Source organism: Bicyclus anynana, chromosome 17 (genome assembly GCF_947172395.1).
Source record: "Bicyclus anynana chromosome 17, ilBicAnyn1.1, whole genome shotgun sequence".
NCBI lineage: Eukaryota > Metazoa > Arthropoda > Insecta > Lepidoptera > Nymphalidae > Bicyclus > Bicyclus anynana.
In genome coordinates this window covers 4,193,168-4,207,912 of record NC_069099.1, presented here as the reverse complement: position 1 = coordinate 4,207,912, position 14,745 = coordinate 4,193,168, and the positions used below count along the sequence as shown (strand labels likewise).

Below are 14,745 nucleotides of genomic sequence, written 5' to 3'. Positions count from 1 at the left end.
TTTAATTTTAAATCTTTTCCCTCTTCTCAAAGACTGGTTTTGCTTTTTATATTACGCCAAATAAAAATGATAGTTGGAACGTATTATTTATTTCTTCATTTGATAATAAAGTTATATGGTTACGTTTCACAATCCAAAACACAATAATTTGAAATGTAGGTAATCTATTGAAATATTTTTTTGTATAGTTGATATTCTTCTAAGAATTTTAAGAATCATGTGTGGCATAAAATTAGTTTTTTCGAAACGAATGGAATTAAACAATAACTAGTGGATATCGATATAAACAAAATAGTTACTTATTTAATTATTTAGCTCATAATAACTAAAAACCTTACAATTAACGAAGAAATACAATGAAATTAACAGTTCGTAAACGTTTCAAAATGTTATGATCAGAAGTTATTTGGGATTTTCATAACTAAATTAGAAATAATGTTTATTGCACTAACACTATATATTTAAACTACTAACAAATAAAAATGGAAACTATAAAACATTTTTCTTACTTACTTTTAAAACATTCCTTAAGATAAATAATTTTAAAATTTTCAATAACATTTTTCTACCCGTCTTTCATTCTTTACCCACCTTTAATATATTTTTATGATAACTTTCTCTCGCAACAAAACTTTATTGGACGACTTGCATTTCTGTACTCGTAAAACAAATTTTATAAGCAAAATGAAACCACAACGGCATACCTATTACAATTTCAATAAAATATCGTTTGTAATGAAAATATAAAAAGGGTACTTACAAAAATACTACACTTTTATTCCACCTCATGTTTGTTTTTAGCACGAATATCACAAAGAATGGTATAAAACATGCATGTACACACAGACAGATTTTATCGAATGCGACTCAAACCGCTACATAGACCTACTTCGCGACGGACCCAATTGAGAAAATTTACACTCACGTGCTAAAAAATTGGTGATATTTCCTTAATTTTATTGATAACACCTCAAAATTTTAAACAAACATACATTATTCGTATAGTTCTGTAATACACATTGGCAATACAAAAAATAATAATTAAAATTGTAATTGGATAGTACAAAATGTATGGAAAATTACTATTCCTGAGTAATGTTAACATACTGTTAACATTACTCAGGAATGGCGTTTTAATTATAAGTTTGCTACTATATTGCTATAAAAAGATTTTTATATGTGTACTCCTATGTATGGTTGGTTAATTTCACTATAACTTCTAATGTATCAAAATAATTATTGTACACGGCTCAAGAAACTTAATAAAAGTAAGATTTTTATAAAACACGTAAACATTAACACACTTCTAAATTCAAATAACCATAATGTTCAATAGTTCTTTTACAGAAAAAATAAACGTTTATTAGTTTTAATTACATTTTTTTTACTTAGTTTTGTATACCAATTTGCAAGTATATTAATATATTTGTATTAGATCTATATAGCAACCGAGTCTTATACGTAATCACTGATAAATACATTAAAAAAATGACACCAGTTTGTTAGTATAGTACCAAGGTAAAGCCTGACTTAGTAACCGTAAGGAAATAACGTTTCTTTGAGAAAACGAGCGTGTGCTAATTGCTCTAAATGCCATCTCAGAAATGATCACGACACGAGGGGACCCGTTTTTTCAAAGATCCTCCAACGCTGACCTGGTATATGATTTAATTTTAATTTTTTTTTTTTTAATTTAAAAATTTTATTCCATTGTAACTACATAAATATTAAAACTGATGATGCTAGTTTTTCTTTCTCAAGTCATAATAGTAGTGTTTTGAAGTTACATATTCAACAATGTCCCTTGGTTAATGTGATGGATGATGAGAAATGAAATTTGAGTGATGATGTAAAGTTAATATTTAAACGTCACAGAAATGAATGCAAGTTTTATTATCTCATATTTTGTATTGGACATTCAGTCTAAATAGCGCTATGATAATAACTCGAAGTTTGGCAAGGCAATAAAATCGCTGCATCGCAAACAGCGGGGCGCAAACAGTTTAATTGGCGTCGATAAATTAAGCCGACGCGCGCCGTTCCTTGTTTATCTGATGCAGATGCAGGGAGTCATGCTTTTATACGTGCTGGTAATTGGTTATGATTCTGTTGTGCCGAAAATTTCAAATCCGTTTATTTCAAGTACCTTAGTTTACAAGCACAGTCGAAACGTTTGACGGTGTGTAGAGACTCTCATTGATTTGGAAGGCAGGTTCTGCTGAGACACAGCAGAGGTAGGCTTTTTTTGTTGTTTTTTTTCTTTTTTTTTTAATAACTGATGTCACTTTTTGATAGGCTCCCACCAAAGACTTTTATTTAGTCACTGCGGTTTTTTATTTTCTGTAACATCTTTTTTTCATTTTAACAGAATATTGCTGTCATAGGTGTTGGTAGTAGGTAAGAGCTGTGATAGCCCAGTGGATATGACCTCTGCCTCCGATTCCGGAGGTGTGGGTTTGAATCCGGTCAGGGGCATGCACCTCCAACTTTTCAGTTGTGTGCATTTTAAGAAATTAAATATTACGTGTCTCAATCGGTGAAGGAAAACATCGTGAGGAAACCTGCACACCAGAGAATTATCTTAATTCTCTGCGTGTGTGAAGTCTGCCAATCCGCATAGGGCCAGCGTGGTGGACTATTGGCCTTACCCCTCTCTTTCTGAGAGGAGACTCAAGCTCAGCAGTGAGCCGAATATGGGTTGATGACGACGAGGTGTAGGTACGAATTTTCTGGCACAACAGTGTACACTTTCTGAAACCACAGATACGATTCCTGGTATAGATATAAAGCTGTAAAGGTTTTTGGAATGTAAAGTTGTAAATTCTATTCTCGGTTTGTGGTATATTGCTGAGTCAAATACCTATTTTTGACTAATTCAAGTACCTATTTTGAATCCATAAATTATCTTTTGTGCAGTGTTGTCTTTGATTCTCCATACAACTCAATCTAGAAGCAATACTGCCAAGCAACATTGCTGTGTTTCTGTAATATGAACGGTGTAGCTGACGGTCTTATGAGGTTTAACACTGATGCCTCATATTGATGAGCGCAGTATGTATTCTGCGAGGTTATATTATGTGGAAGGGGTTGCGAGGGGGGTTGCGAGGGGTCTGCGAGGTTATATTATTATACATATTTTATCATCATCATTATGATCCACTGCTGGACATAGGCCTCTTGCATGGACTTCCAAACATAACGGTCTCGAACCGCCAGCATCCAGCGGCTCCCTGCAACCCGCTTGATGTCCTCAGTCCACCTAGCAAGGGGTCAACCTACACTACGCTTTCCGGTGCCGGCCGCCCAGTACCAGGCCCTTGGGACCCCAACTTCTATCGGCTCCTCGAATATTATAATACATATTTAACAGGTTTAAAAAACCATTAGATGATACTTTTTTCTTTGTTATAAAATATGTAAACTCCAAAATCTCTAAATATCTGAATCTATCAACAAGATTACAATTTTAATTTGAACGTAAAAATATTATTTTTATTAACCGCTTTGCCGAATGACCTTTCGCTTAGTTGAAAGTGGTAAGGGGTAATAGTTACGCATTTTTTAATATAAAACATTCTACTCGTATTATAGATTGTATTGCCACTCAATATTAGAATGCTAAGACAAACTTGTTATTGAATAATAAAAAAAAACTTGTTATAATGTTGTATTCCTCATAATATACACTGCAGCGAGTCTGCAAGCAATTTACCTACACGTCAATATTGACTGCTACACGTCCCTGTGAAATGAATCAAAGTTTTATATTTTGAACCTTCTGTTAGTAGATATAAGGTTCATGTGTTGTTTAGGGCAACGTTTACAGGTGTACATAGGGTTGACACTAACATAATTTTTGGGGAGCGTTAAGTTTGTAGCTCAAACATGCAAATGCGTAAGACCGCACGTGTACTACGCATTAAAGTTTTAGTTCAGCTAGTATTCCTGACCAGTAAAATAAAAAACGTTGCTACGTTACTAGCTAACTATAGTGTTTTTCAGATAGCATGGGTACAGTGACAGTTCGTTTCACTTTTGAAAGTTTGCCGCGATTCACGATAATAGTACGTATTATGAACAGCACCGGCCCGAAGTAAATTTTAAAATGGAGCAAGATCCAATTATGGCGCCTCTTCTGTTTTCTCCTAATAATCAGGCGCAGTAACCTCTACAGTACTGCGCCTAAATTTCGTACATAACCTACGTTATATGGATAACTTTAAATATCATACTCCCAGATACCGAATAGCGAAGCGATGGCGCCCATGCACTCTATTCACGCGTGTCTCGTTGGTCGTTTCTCCTAAAATATAGACAATTAAAAAAAAAGAAATTTCTTTAATCTTTCTTTGCCATTTAAGCGCTCTCTAGGATTTGGCGATAGCGACTGCTCTTTTCGCCGTATGGCCGTGCCGGCTCTGATTATGAACGTCATAAGGCAACTGTCATAGTAGCCATGCTATCTGAAAAACACTTTAGTTTTAGCAACATTTGCACAGTGGCGCCTTCAATCTAGGTTATTCATTTTTCTGGTCTAGATATAACTTAGATTAAATATATAATATTAGTTTTGAACGAGTTAAACTATATACAGAGCTATCGGTATCTGATAATTATGTTTTACATTGAAAGCGTAAAGCGCATCAGAAATGCAAATCAAATGTACTTTAACGACAATATATCTATGTCATCTGGTATTCAAACGATATTTTGTTTTTTGTTGCTATAGTAGTGTTGTCGCACTAGTTTAAAATAGTTTTGTATTTATTAATTTTAGTGCTATATAAAACAATTGAAAATATTTTTCTTAATGATTTTGGTCACATTTATTTCGTTTCCTAATATATGGAAATAGTAGGTGGCGCCAGTGACAGCAAATTTGAGGAGTAGAAGGTTAGCTTGATATGGACATGTAATGCGTAGGGTGGAAAATCATATTACTAGAAAAATGTTGAATATACAAGTGGAAGGACATAAGAGGAGAGGAAGGCCAAAGAAGAGATGGTTGGATTGTGTGTAAAAGGAGTGAGTAGATGATGAGTTGACGAGTAATAGAGAGAAATGGAAAAGATTGACATATTTTTCCGACCCCACGTAAGTGGGATAAGGGTAAGGAAATGATGATGATTTGGAAATAGTAGGTAGGTCAGTATTATTTTAAATGATTTTGAACGAATTTTAACGAAATGGTATAATAAAGTCGTAGATGTGGCAACCCTACATGTATCCGATAACGATATTTTGATTGAACACTGGATTGCATGGTGAAGCTTTTGGACGCTCTTTCGCTCAATACAACGGATTGTTGTTTTATCTTTTGCCCCTTGATAGCTGACTCGTATTTTTTAGAAAAAGAGTTACAAGTTTCCATTTTTCACTATTTTGGCCTATTGCAATAGCTTGGGTCCATTTTTACAAGCTTTCATTTTACTTTAATACACTACAATAAAACTACGATAAAATTGTAATGTGCTACGTATACTAAACTAGCTGACGCCGCGTGGTTCCCGTTCCCGTAAGAATACGGGGATAGTATATAGTCTATAGCCTTCCTCGATAAATGGTCTATTTAACACTGAAAGAATTTTTCAAATCGGACCTGTAGTTCCTGAGATTAGCGCGTTCAATCGCAAACAAACACTTCAGCTTTATAATATTAGTATAGATAAACGTTTTTCCTTTCGTTGTTAACTTGCCTTGAGCATATCATAACCATGTTTACAAATACATTATTATTATATTATATTGATCAGTCTTGAGAGCTAAATTAGAATAACTTCCTGACATTTGATTTCTCTTTTAATTGCTATAGTTATTGCTTATACAGATATATTACACCAACAGGGGGATTTAGGAGTTACTCGAGCGCAGCATAGGAACATTAAGGAGGATACCTGGCATGTAGTTGAGTAGCTTCACCAAATATGAACGCTAATATATGGCCGCACGGCTCATTTGTTATGGTAATTATTCTGGATTTATAGACATAAGGATTTATATAAAAAGCAATATCTGTGGAATGTATTTTTAAATTTCTCATTTTATTTAATACAAATAAATAAATTTTAAAGGTCTAGTTTACTCTAAAATAATGGATATCTGATCGATAGGGTTCTCTGGACACAAGTAGACATAATCTTCGCAATTCTTCTCTAAACCCCAATACTCTGCTTCGTAATAGATGTCCTCTATATCCTCCTCTGATAGCGACGTAGAAGGTCTGCAGATAAACAAGAATAATTATGTTATTAAGTATCTTTATATACTTTTATTATAAAGAGGTAAAGTTTGTGAAGTTGTAGGAGGATCTCTATCATAATCATATTAGCCGATGGACGTCCGCTGCAGGACATAGGCCTTTTGTAGGGACTTCCAAACATCACCATCCTGAGCCGCCTGCATCCAGCGAATCCCTGCGACTCGCTTGATGTCGTCAGTCCACCTCTGGGGGATCTCTGAATGTACAGAACCGATTTAAAAAAAATTATCGAATAGAAAGCTACATTATTTGTGAGTTCTTAGGCTAATATTTTATCTTCGTATTCACGGGATCGTGAACTACGCGAGTAAAACAGCGTGCGTCCTCTAGAACATAATATAGGTACATGTATAACATATACGTTGACGGCCTCCTTGGCGCAGTAGTAAGCGCGGTGGATTTACAGACGGAGGTCCTGGGTTCGATCCCCGGCTGGGCAGATTGAGATTTTCTTAATTTGTCCAGGTCTGGCTGGTGGGAGGCTTCGGCCGTGGCTAGTAAAGTTACCACCCTACCGGCAAAGACGTACCGCCAAGCGATTTAGCGTACATTTCTTTTTCAACGTGACCGTTAAAAATACATGCAATAAAAATCGTTCAACATAAAAAAAATAATTAGTATATCACCTAGCATACGTCAAAGATAGTGACTAAGCCTACTGGTCTTTGAAAAGTGCTTCTAAACGTAGCTTAATTGAAATGATTGAATTTAGACTTGACTTATTCGTAGCCACATAATATAACAACTCGACAACGATAACACCAACTGTTATTTTATTATAGAAAATGAACTACATGCATTATTAGATCACCCAATAATATTCCTACCGTTTAGGACAAATGATATACTATATTTGCACGTAGACATCGCTCCCCGTAAATGGCTGCTACATTTATTAGATTCCATCTCTCACAATGTTTCACAGCCACATGTTCACATATTACTGCCCTAATATAAAACGTTAGCTCCTCATTTCGAAAATTAAACCTTAAGCACAATGTGATAGGATTTAAAATCGATTGCATTTTAGAATGTCAACATTATAGGGTAGTACGTAGTTTAATGAGGTAGAATCGCCGGTCAATTTTTTGATTGGTTTTTGGAACTGGTTATATTTGCTATTATCGGGTTATGTGTGCATTATTATTTTGTGGACTAGTTGGATTGTGTTTTTAGTGGGCGGCTGGAGTTTATAATGTGCCAGCTGCTAACAATATTATGCGGTTAGAAACTTTTTAGCATGGCTGCCTAGCATAGAAACTCATAGTTTTGCTGTTATAGTAGTTATAGATTATACTAGCGGACGCCCGCGGGTACCGTGATATTTTCATCAATATGTTATCGTCAAAGGTACCTTTTACCCTATACACAGTGTTCACAAGTGCGTGACTTCACTCAAGGCCATTCTCTGCCATTCTAGGGTCTTATTTTGGTTACAGTTTGATTTGTTAATTAAGTTGTCCTGACGAATGTTGTGAATCATAACTATAATTTGTCCGACATTAGTTTTTTATTTTTGTAATCACTTCTGAGTCTGCTAAAAAATATTATTTTGGTAAAAAAATCAACTCTCAAGAGTGTAACTTATCTCCGAGCAACTCACGTGAGCAAAACGTGCAGTAAATCGCCCAGCACGCCGTTATGTGGGAGCGGGGTGGCGCTCTCGCAAATGGCTCTGAGCAAGCAACGCCGGCCCGGGTAATCGTGTCTGGAAACCGACAGAAAGAAAACTTTACCTTACTTTTACTTACTACTACCTACTTTACATTACTGTGTACATACGTCGTATGTAGGCATGGCATAGGCATCAATACATATACCTAAATAAAATTCAAGTGTCTGTTTCTCTGTTTGTCTGAATTAATTTTTTGAACGGGCATAAATTAGACACGGGCATAAATTAGTTATTTCCGCGTATTGTCTCCAAAGAGTTAAAAAATCTTTTGTAGGTTTGGGTGTACTCTTCTATAATAAGATCCCCAAGACTGTGATGGACTTGCCAATGCACAACTTTAAGCAATGTGTTAAAATCATTTACTTAGTCGAAACTCATCAATAGTGTAGTAACTACACTATTGATGAGTTCCTTAACGATAAATGTGCTTGGAGGCCATTGGATCAGCTCCCACCTTCACACAGGAAGTAGCTATAAGAAATTGTAATTGTTATCAATTGTAAATTATAATACTGTATGACTTTTTCATTTAAAAAGAGCAACTGTTGAGTTTCTTGCTGGTATTTTCTCAGCAGAACCTGCCTTCCGAACCGGTGGTAGAATCTTTACAAATAGTCAACTGACGTGTCAAAAGTGCTTGTAAATTGAGCCTACTTGAAATAAATGAATTTTGATTTTGAACGGCTGAATCTATTTTAATGATATAAAGATTACGAACGAACTTGCCAAGCTTTAGCGGATGCCCGTACGCGTGGAATTTAGTTTTTCACATATCGGGAACCATGGATTTTTCCGGGATGAAAAGTAGCCTATGTGTTAATCGAGAGTAAAATTCAAATTTAGCCAAATCGGATAAGTCGTTGCGGCGGTAAATAGTAACAAACATCCAAACAAACAAACATCCATACAAACTTTCACGTTTAATGGAAACGATGGTATTCATAGGTCAATTAGTTCTGTCAACAAATGAGCTTCTTTAATCCTAATTAATTTTGTAAATGAATGTGACTTAGTTTATTTGTTACGCTCCCACGCTTAAACCACTATACCAATTTTAAAAATTCTTTCACCAATGGAAAGCTACATTATAAACGAGTATATACTCCATTTTACCCTCGTATTTTATCCAGAACGGAAAATACGCGGGTAAAACCGCGGGTATTCGTTGGTATAGTAAGTTTCAAGTACGCATTACAAATGTTCTTTAATTTGTTCGTTTTATCAATGTGTTCTTTGAAATATGCTTCGCACTTTTTTAGTAAAGCGGTAGAGAAAAAGTATCCTAATTCTTTTACATTTGTATTCGACGAGTAAGTACTTCATTTACGTAACTGTGCGAGTCGTGTTCGCCAACAAAATTGCTGGATTAGGGAAACGCCACGTACTAAGGGTTTATTAGTGTTAAATAACAGCAAATGTTATTATTATTATCTTACTATTCATTGTTATATTAAAGGCTTTTATTTAACGCACCCTGGTAGTTTGTATTGTGTCAAATATAAAGTCTAGATGTAAATTGCAACCAGTTAACAATATGGGCTCAAATTTGAGATATCTGCAAAGCCATATTTCTTGATTAACCTTGATTAACCTAGAGACTACGATAGTTGAAATATTCTCTCTCTCTAGGTATAATACAGTCGTGATGGCCCAGTGAATAGAATCTCTGCCTCCGATTCCGGAGGGTGTAGGTTCAAATCCGGTCCGGGGCATGCACCTCCAACTTTTCAGTTTTCATTTTAAGAAATTAAATATCACGTGTCTCAAACGGTGAAGGAAAACATCGTAAGGAAACCTGCATACCAGAGAATATTCTTAATTCTGCCTGTATGATGCCAATCCGCATTGGGCTAGTGTGGTGGACTATTGGCCTATTGGTCTCATTCTGAGAGGAGTCTCGAGCTCAGCAGTGAGCCGAAAATGGAACTAAAGAAGATGATAGGTGACACTTCCAAAGCCACCTCACCATCTGAGTCCAAACTCTAGAACATAATTATTCACTGGACTATTATGAGTATAGTCTTTGTCTCTAAAATAAGTAAACCCAAACGTCAAAGTCATTGTCAACGTTTGTCTATGTGACAACTGTCACTGTCATGTTATTAGCTCATTATTCTTAGTATTCATTACATTCGTCGTACTAATTAAAACATTTAGTTATCGACTTATATATTTAGAATCTAAATATATAAGTCGATAACTAAATGCAGTTTTAATTAAGATTTAAGTCATCATTATTTATATCTTCCGATATCCATTTATCAAATGGTGTCAGAAGTGGGATCAATTATTTTTGACTCTGACCTACTTTCATATTCTTGTTTCTTGGCCCGTGCCGCCATTTCCACGTGCACGCAATTTTTTCGATTTCGAAATGTGTTTGACTTGACTATTGGACCATTTCGAAACGAGCCAATTTTGATTGTGGTGATTCTGATTTTGCCTATGGCTATGATATGAATGTTTCAGCCTATTCAGCCAAGCGTCACTATGCTTATAATTGCGGACGCTTGGCTGAATAGGCTGAAACTTTCAGCAGTCGTAAGATGATTTCTGGATTAGGTGAAATAGTGTCTTATAATGAAATTTTGTATGAATTTAAATACGATTTATTCTTCAGTATGAAGCGCGCTACTTATTATGAGGTTATTTTTTCAATCTTTACAAGTTAGCCCTTGATTACAATCTAACCTGATGGTAAGCGACGATGCAATCTAAGATGGAAGCGGGTTAACTTGATAGAAGGAGGATGAAAGTCTACCCTCCTTTCGGTTTCTACACGACATTGTAAGGGAACGCTAAATCGCTTGGCGGTACATCTTTGTCGGTAGGGTGGTAACTAGCCACGGCCTAAGCCTCCCACCAGCCAGCCTGGACCAATTAAGAAAACCCAGGGTCGAACCCAGGACCTCCGTCTTGTAAATCCACCGCGCATACCACTGCGTCACGGAGGCCGTCGAAAGGTGAAAGCTTATTTTTACTTACTTCTCAAGCATCATTTCAATAGAGGTGTAAACACTTCGTCGGGTGATTGTACTGCTTGGTGGTGTACTGCGTCCATGACGAACGGAAGCTACCTGAAATGTATAATAGAATACAACATACCAAGCCAAACTTAATGTGCAATGTAACGACAAATAAATTAAAAATTAAAGAAAACACATGTCATGTCATACCTATTTATTAAAATCAATATATTGGTTTATAAAAAATATTATTTAAAAGATATTAATTAGAATATGATTTTAAAAAGCTCGTTATTCAAATTTATTGTCATTAATTTAGGAGATAAAAATTATTATTAGGTGTAAAATGACCCGTGTACCTCAGATAGCACTTCACGTAGGTACTTATGGTTCTCAATAACATTATGACAGTCATCGTTACAAAATCAAACACCATCATCATCATCATCCTAATATGGACGTCCACTGCAGGATATAGGCCTTTTTTGTAGAGACTTCCAAACATCACAATCCTGATCCGCCTGCATCTAACGAATCCCTTCGACTTTCTTGGTGTCGGCAGTCTACCTGGTGGAGGGTTGACGAATACTGCGCTTTCTAGTGCGGGACGCCATTCTAGCACCTTGGGACCCCAACATTTAAACATTATTAACCACATGGTATTATAGTTGTTTAATAGAGTTAAATAACTAGGTTTAACATGGTTCTTATGAGGAATGTGCATTGCTCAGATTGCTATAGTATACTATTCCTCAGTGCTATAGGCTATATTTTATCCCCGTATTCCTACGGGAACAGGAACTATGCGGGTGAAACCCCGTGGCGACTGCTCAGTTATATAGTTACTCACATCTCCAATGTCACCTAGTAGAGGGTCGAAATACGAGGCATTGGCGACATTGTAGTAGTTTGCTTCAAAAAACCATGCCACAGACACCAAGCTCTCCGGATGAGGCAGAGGGATAGACACTGTTGCGAATACCTGTTAAATTAAACAAAATTGTTTATCTATGGTATCCCTTAATGTCTATGCTTTTCTTTAATTAAAAACCGGCCAAGACCGTGTAAGGTTATGTTACAAATGGATCCGTTAATAGAAAAATAGTGGTAAAAGACACATCTTTCAAATACTTATCCATTGATGAGCCCAACACTATGAGATAAACGATTAAAAAACAGTCACCCCCACTATATATGTAGAGAAGGTACCTTACAAAAAATATTTTTCAAGATTTCATTTTTTTTTAATTATTTAATAATTAGCCCTTGACTACAATCTCACCTTATGGTAAGTGATTATGCAGTCTAAGATGAAAGCGGGCTAATTTTTAGGAGAAGGATGAAAATCCACACCCCTTTTGGTTTCTACACGTCATCGTACCGCAACGCTAAATCGCTTAGCGGTAAGTCTTTGTCGGTAGGATGGTAACTAACCGCGGCCGAAGCCTCCCACCAGCCAGACCTGGACCAATTAAGAAAATCTTAATCGGCCTAGCCGGGGATCGAACCCAGGACCTCCGTTTTGTAAATCCATCGCGCATACCACTGCGCCACGGAGGCCGTCAAACTTTTAAAACTTTGTCCACATTTTTAATGTTCATAGTTGTGCTAAATTACAGCAAACTTTTGCAGAAGCCGTCTGACATATTAACTTTAGATTTAAGGTATTTAAACTAGATGGCGTTGTTTAGAATAACAGATACCGAGGGGGACAAAATTAGGCATGGGGACTAAACTTGGCGACTGTGCCCTAATATATAGATAGTCTCTGCACTAAGCCGCGGACAGGCTGATGGAAAGACAGACGGACATAGCGAAGCTATAAGGATTCCATGTTGACTACGGAACCCTAAAAAACGGCCTAAATCTCCTTTAAAAAGTAAATGATTAACTTACTCCCCACTGAGTGCTGGGTGTGAAAATAAGGTACCTTTTCTGCCTCTTGCGGGATTCCACATTGTCGTTGAGGACGGTGTTATACAGAAGATATAGCCTGAAAAGAAAATTATGGTTATTATTAAGAGCAAACTTGAAAAAAAAAACAATTAAGTTGTAAGTCAATTGCAGAATTGGTAAGGTTGAATGTCCAAGTGAATATAAGCGATATAGACGCAATAATATAAAAATCATAGTCTTTATAATAATCGCCTATACATAACAATACTACACAAGAAGATTCTTCTATGTTTTTTTTATTTTAGGCAGACCAGGATGTATGTTCTACTTCTAGAAAGTAAAATATTCGAAAAACGTCCAACAATAAAATAAATGGACAGAAGATATAAAGGAGTGGACTAAGCTAATTCAGTTAATTCAGCTTATAGATATTTTAAGAAAGAATGGAAGAGATAACTTTAGTTACTTAATAAATATTATAATTTCAATTTTGTAACTAATTTTAATAAAACACTTACGTGATAAAGTATTTAATTAACCACATTAATGTCGAAATAATTGATAATTTCCCCGAACGACTGGTTTACTTGGAATTAACAGAGAGTATGTTTTGTCCCATAGAAATACATACAGTGGACGAAACAAGACCAATGTATACCTTTGTTATGGCTTTCTACTCTAATCCTAATCCTATAATGAGGAGTTAAGGTTTATTTTGGATTGTGGATTAGTAGATCATTGAACCTGTTGGAGCTAATGCGAGCTTATTGTAAACCTGTGAACGTTGTTCACACTTAACGACCGTCATAGGTTTATTTGGGTAACTAATTTGTTAAGCTAGTCTTTCTTCCTGTGAGTGTTCATATTTTAATCTATACCTATTACCTTAGTATGCATTTAAAGAGTCGTGATAGCCCAGTGGATACAACCGCTGCCTCTGATTCCGGAGGGAAGTGTCATTCGAATCCGATCCAGGCTATGCACCTCCAACTTTTCAGTTGTGTGCATTTTTAGAAAGTAAATATCACGTGTCTCAAACTGTGAAAGAAACATCGCGAGGAAACCTGCATACCTGAGAATTTTCTTAATTCTCTGAGTGTGTGAAGTCTGCCAATCCGCATTGGGCCAGCGTGGTAGACTATTAGCGTTACTCCTCTTATTCTGAGAAGAGACTCGCACTCAACAGTGAGCGTGATGGGTTGTTAATTATAATGATGATGATTAGGATATAAGTTAACACTTCAATTTTAATCATTTGTATAGATTGTTTAATTGCAGGTTAAATAAAAAATGTATGAAACACGCTAATTGGGTGAACCGTCAAGTAAAACTTGTAATCGTGTTCTGGTGGATTTGTCGGTTTTAACCCGACATTAGTTTAGGGATTTGGGTCAACTTTTGTTTTAACTTGAAATTGAATTTACGAGTGGCTATATGATTATGAATGTTTGAATAGCTAGAATGTTTAATTAGTAGGTACGATTTTTTACAAAATAACATGTTATTGCTATATGGTTAAGTTGTAATGACCCAAGTCGCTCATAAGCGATCAGATTTTCAAGTTTAATATTTTACGGAGAATTGACTGTTAATGACGTAGTCTTTTATTATAAAGAATATAAGAAATTTTTGACACGCTTTGTGGTACTCTTCATTGTATACATTTATACAATCACTAGCGGACCCGGTCAAGTTTCGCTCTGACTTATGTGCACTTCTTTCCTACCCCTACCCTACCCCTACGGTACCCCTACGCAACCCCTACCCTACCCTACCCTACCCCTACCCGGATAAGATTTTCTATTTCATCAATTTAAGGTGCTACGAAGCAATTATTACTAATGTTTCCTCTATAGTACGAATATATATGTGCAAGTTAATTTCACACATTTCATAATGTGGTGTAGTGCAAACTAAGCACATCAGTACAGGCTTTCATGTTCAGACAT

The 14,745-nt window shown here is 35.9% G+C and overlaps 1 protein-coding gene across 1 annotated transcript; it reads right to left on the bottom strand.

Moving 5' to 3' along the window:
* Window positions 1-6,078: 6,078 nt before the first annotated feature.
* LOC112044688 (uncharacterized) lies at window positions 6,079-14,745 on the bottom strand. Its single transcript, XM_052886684.1, has 6 exons — window positions 14,726-14,745; window positions 12,797-12,893; window positions 11,751-11,882; window positions 10,920-11,011; window positions 7,863-7,967; window positions 6,079-6,220 (listed from the first exon to the last, which is right to left on the bottom strand). Exons 1-6 carry the CDS (start codon window positions 14,743-14,745, stop codon window positions 6,079-6,081), a joined length of 588 nt encoding a protein of 195 aa, XP_052742644.1.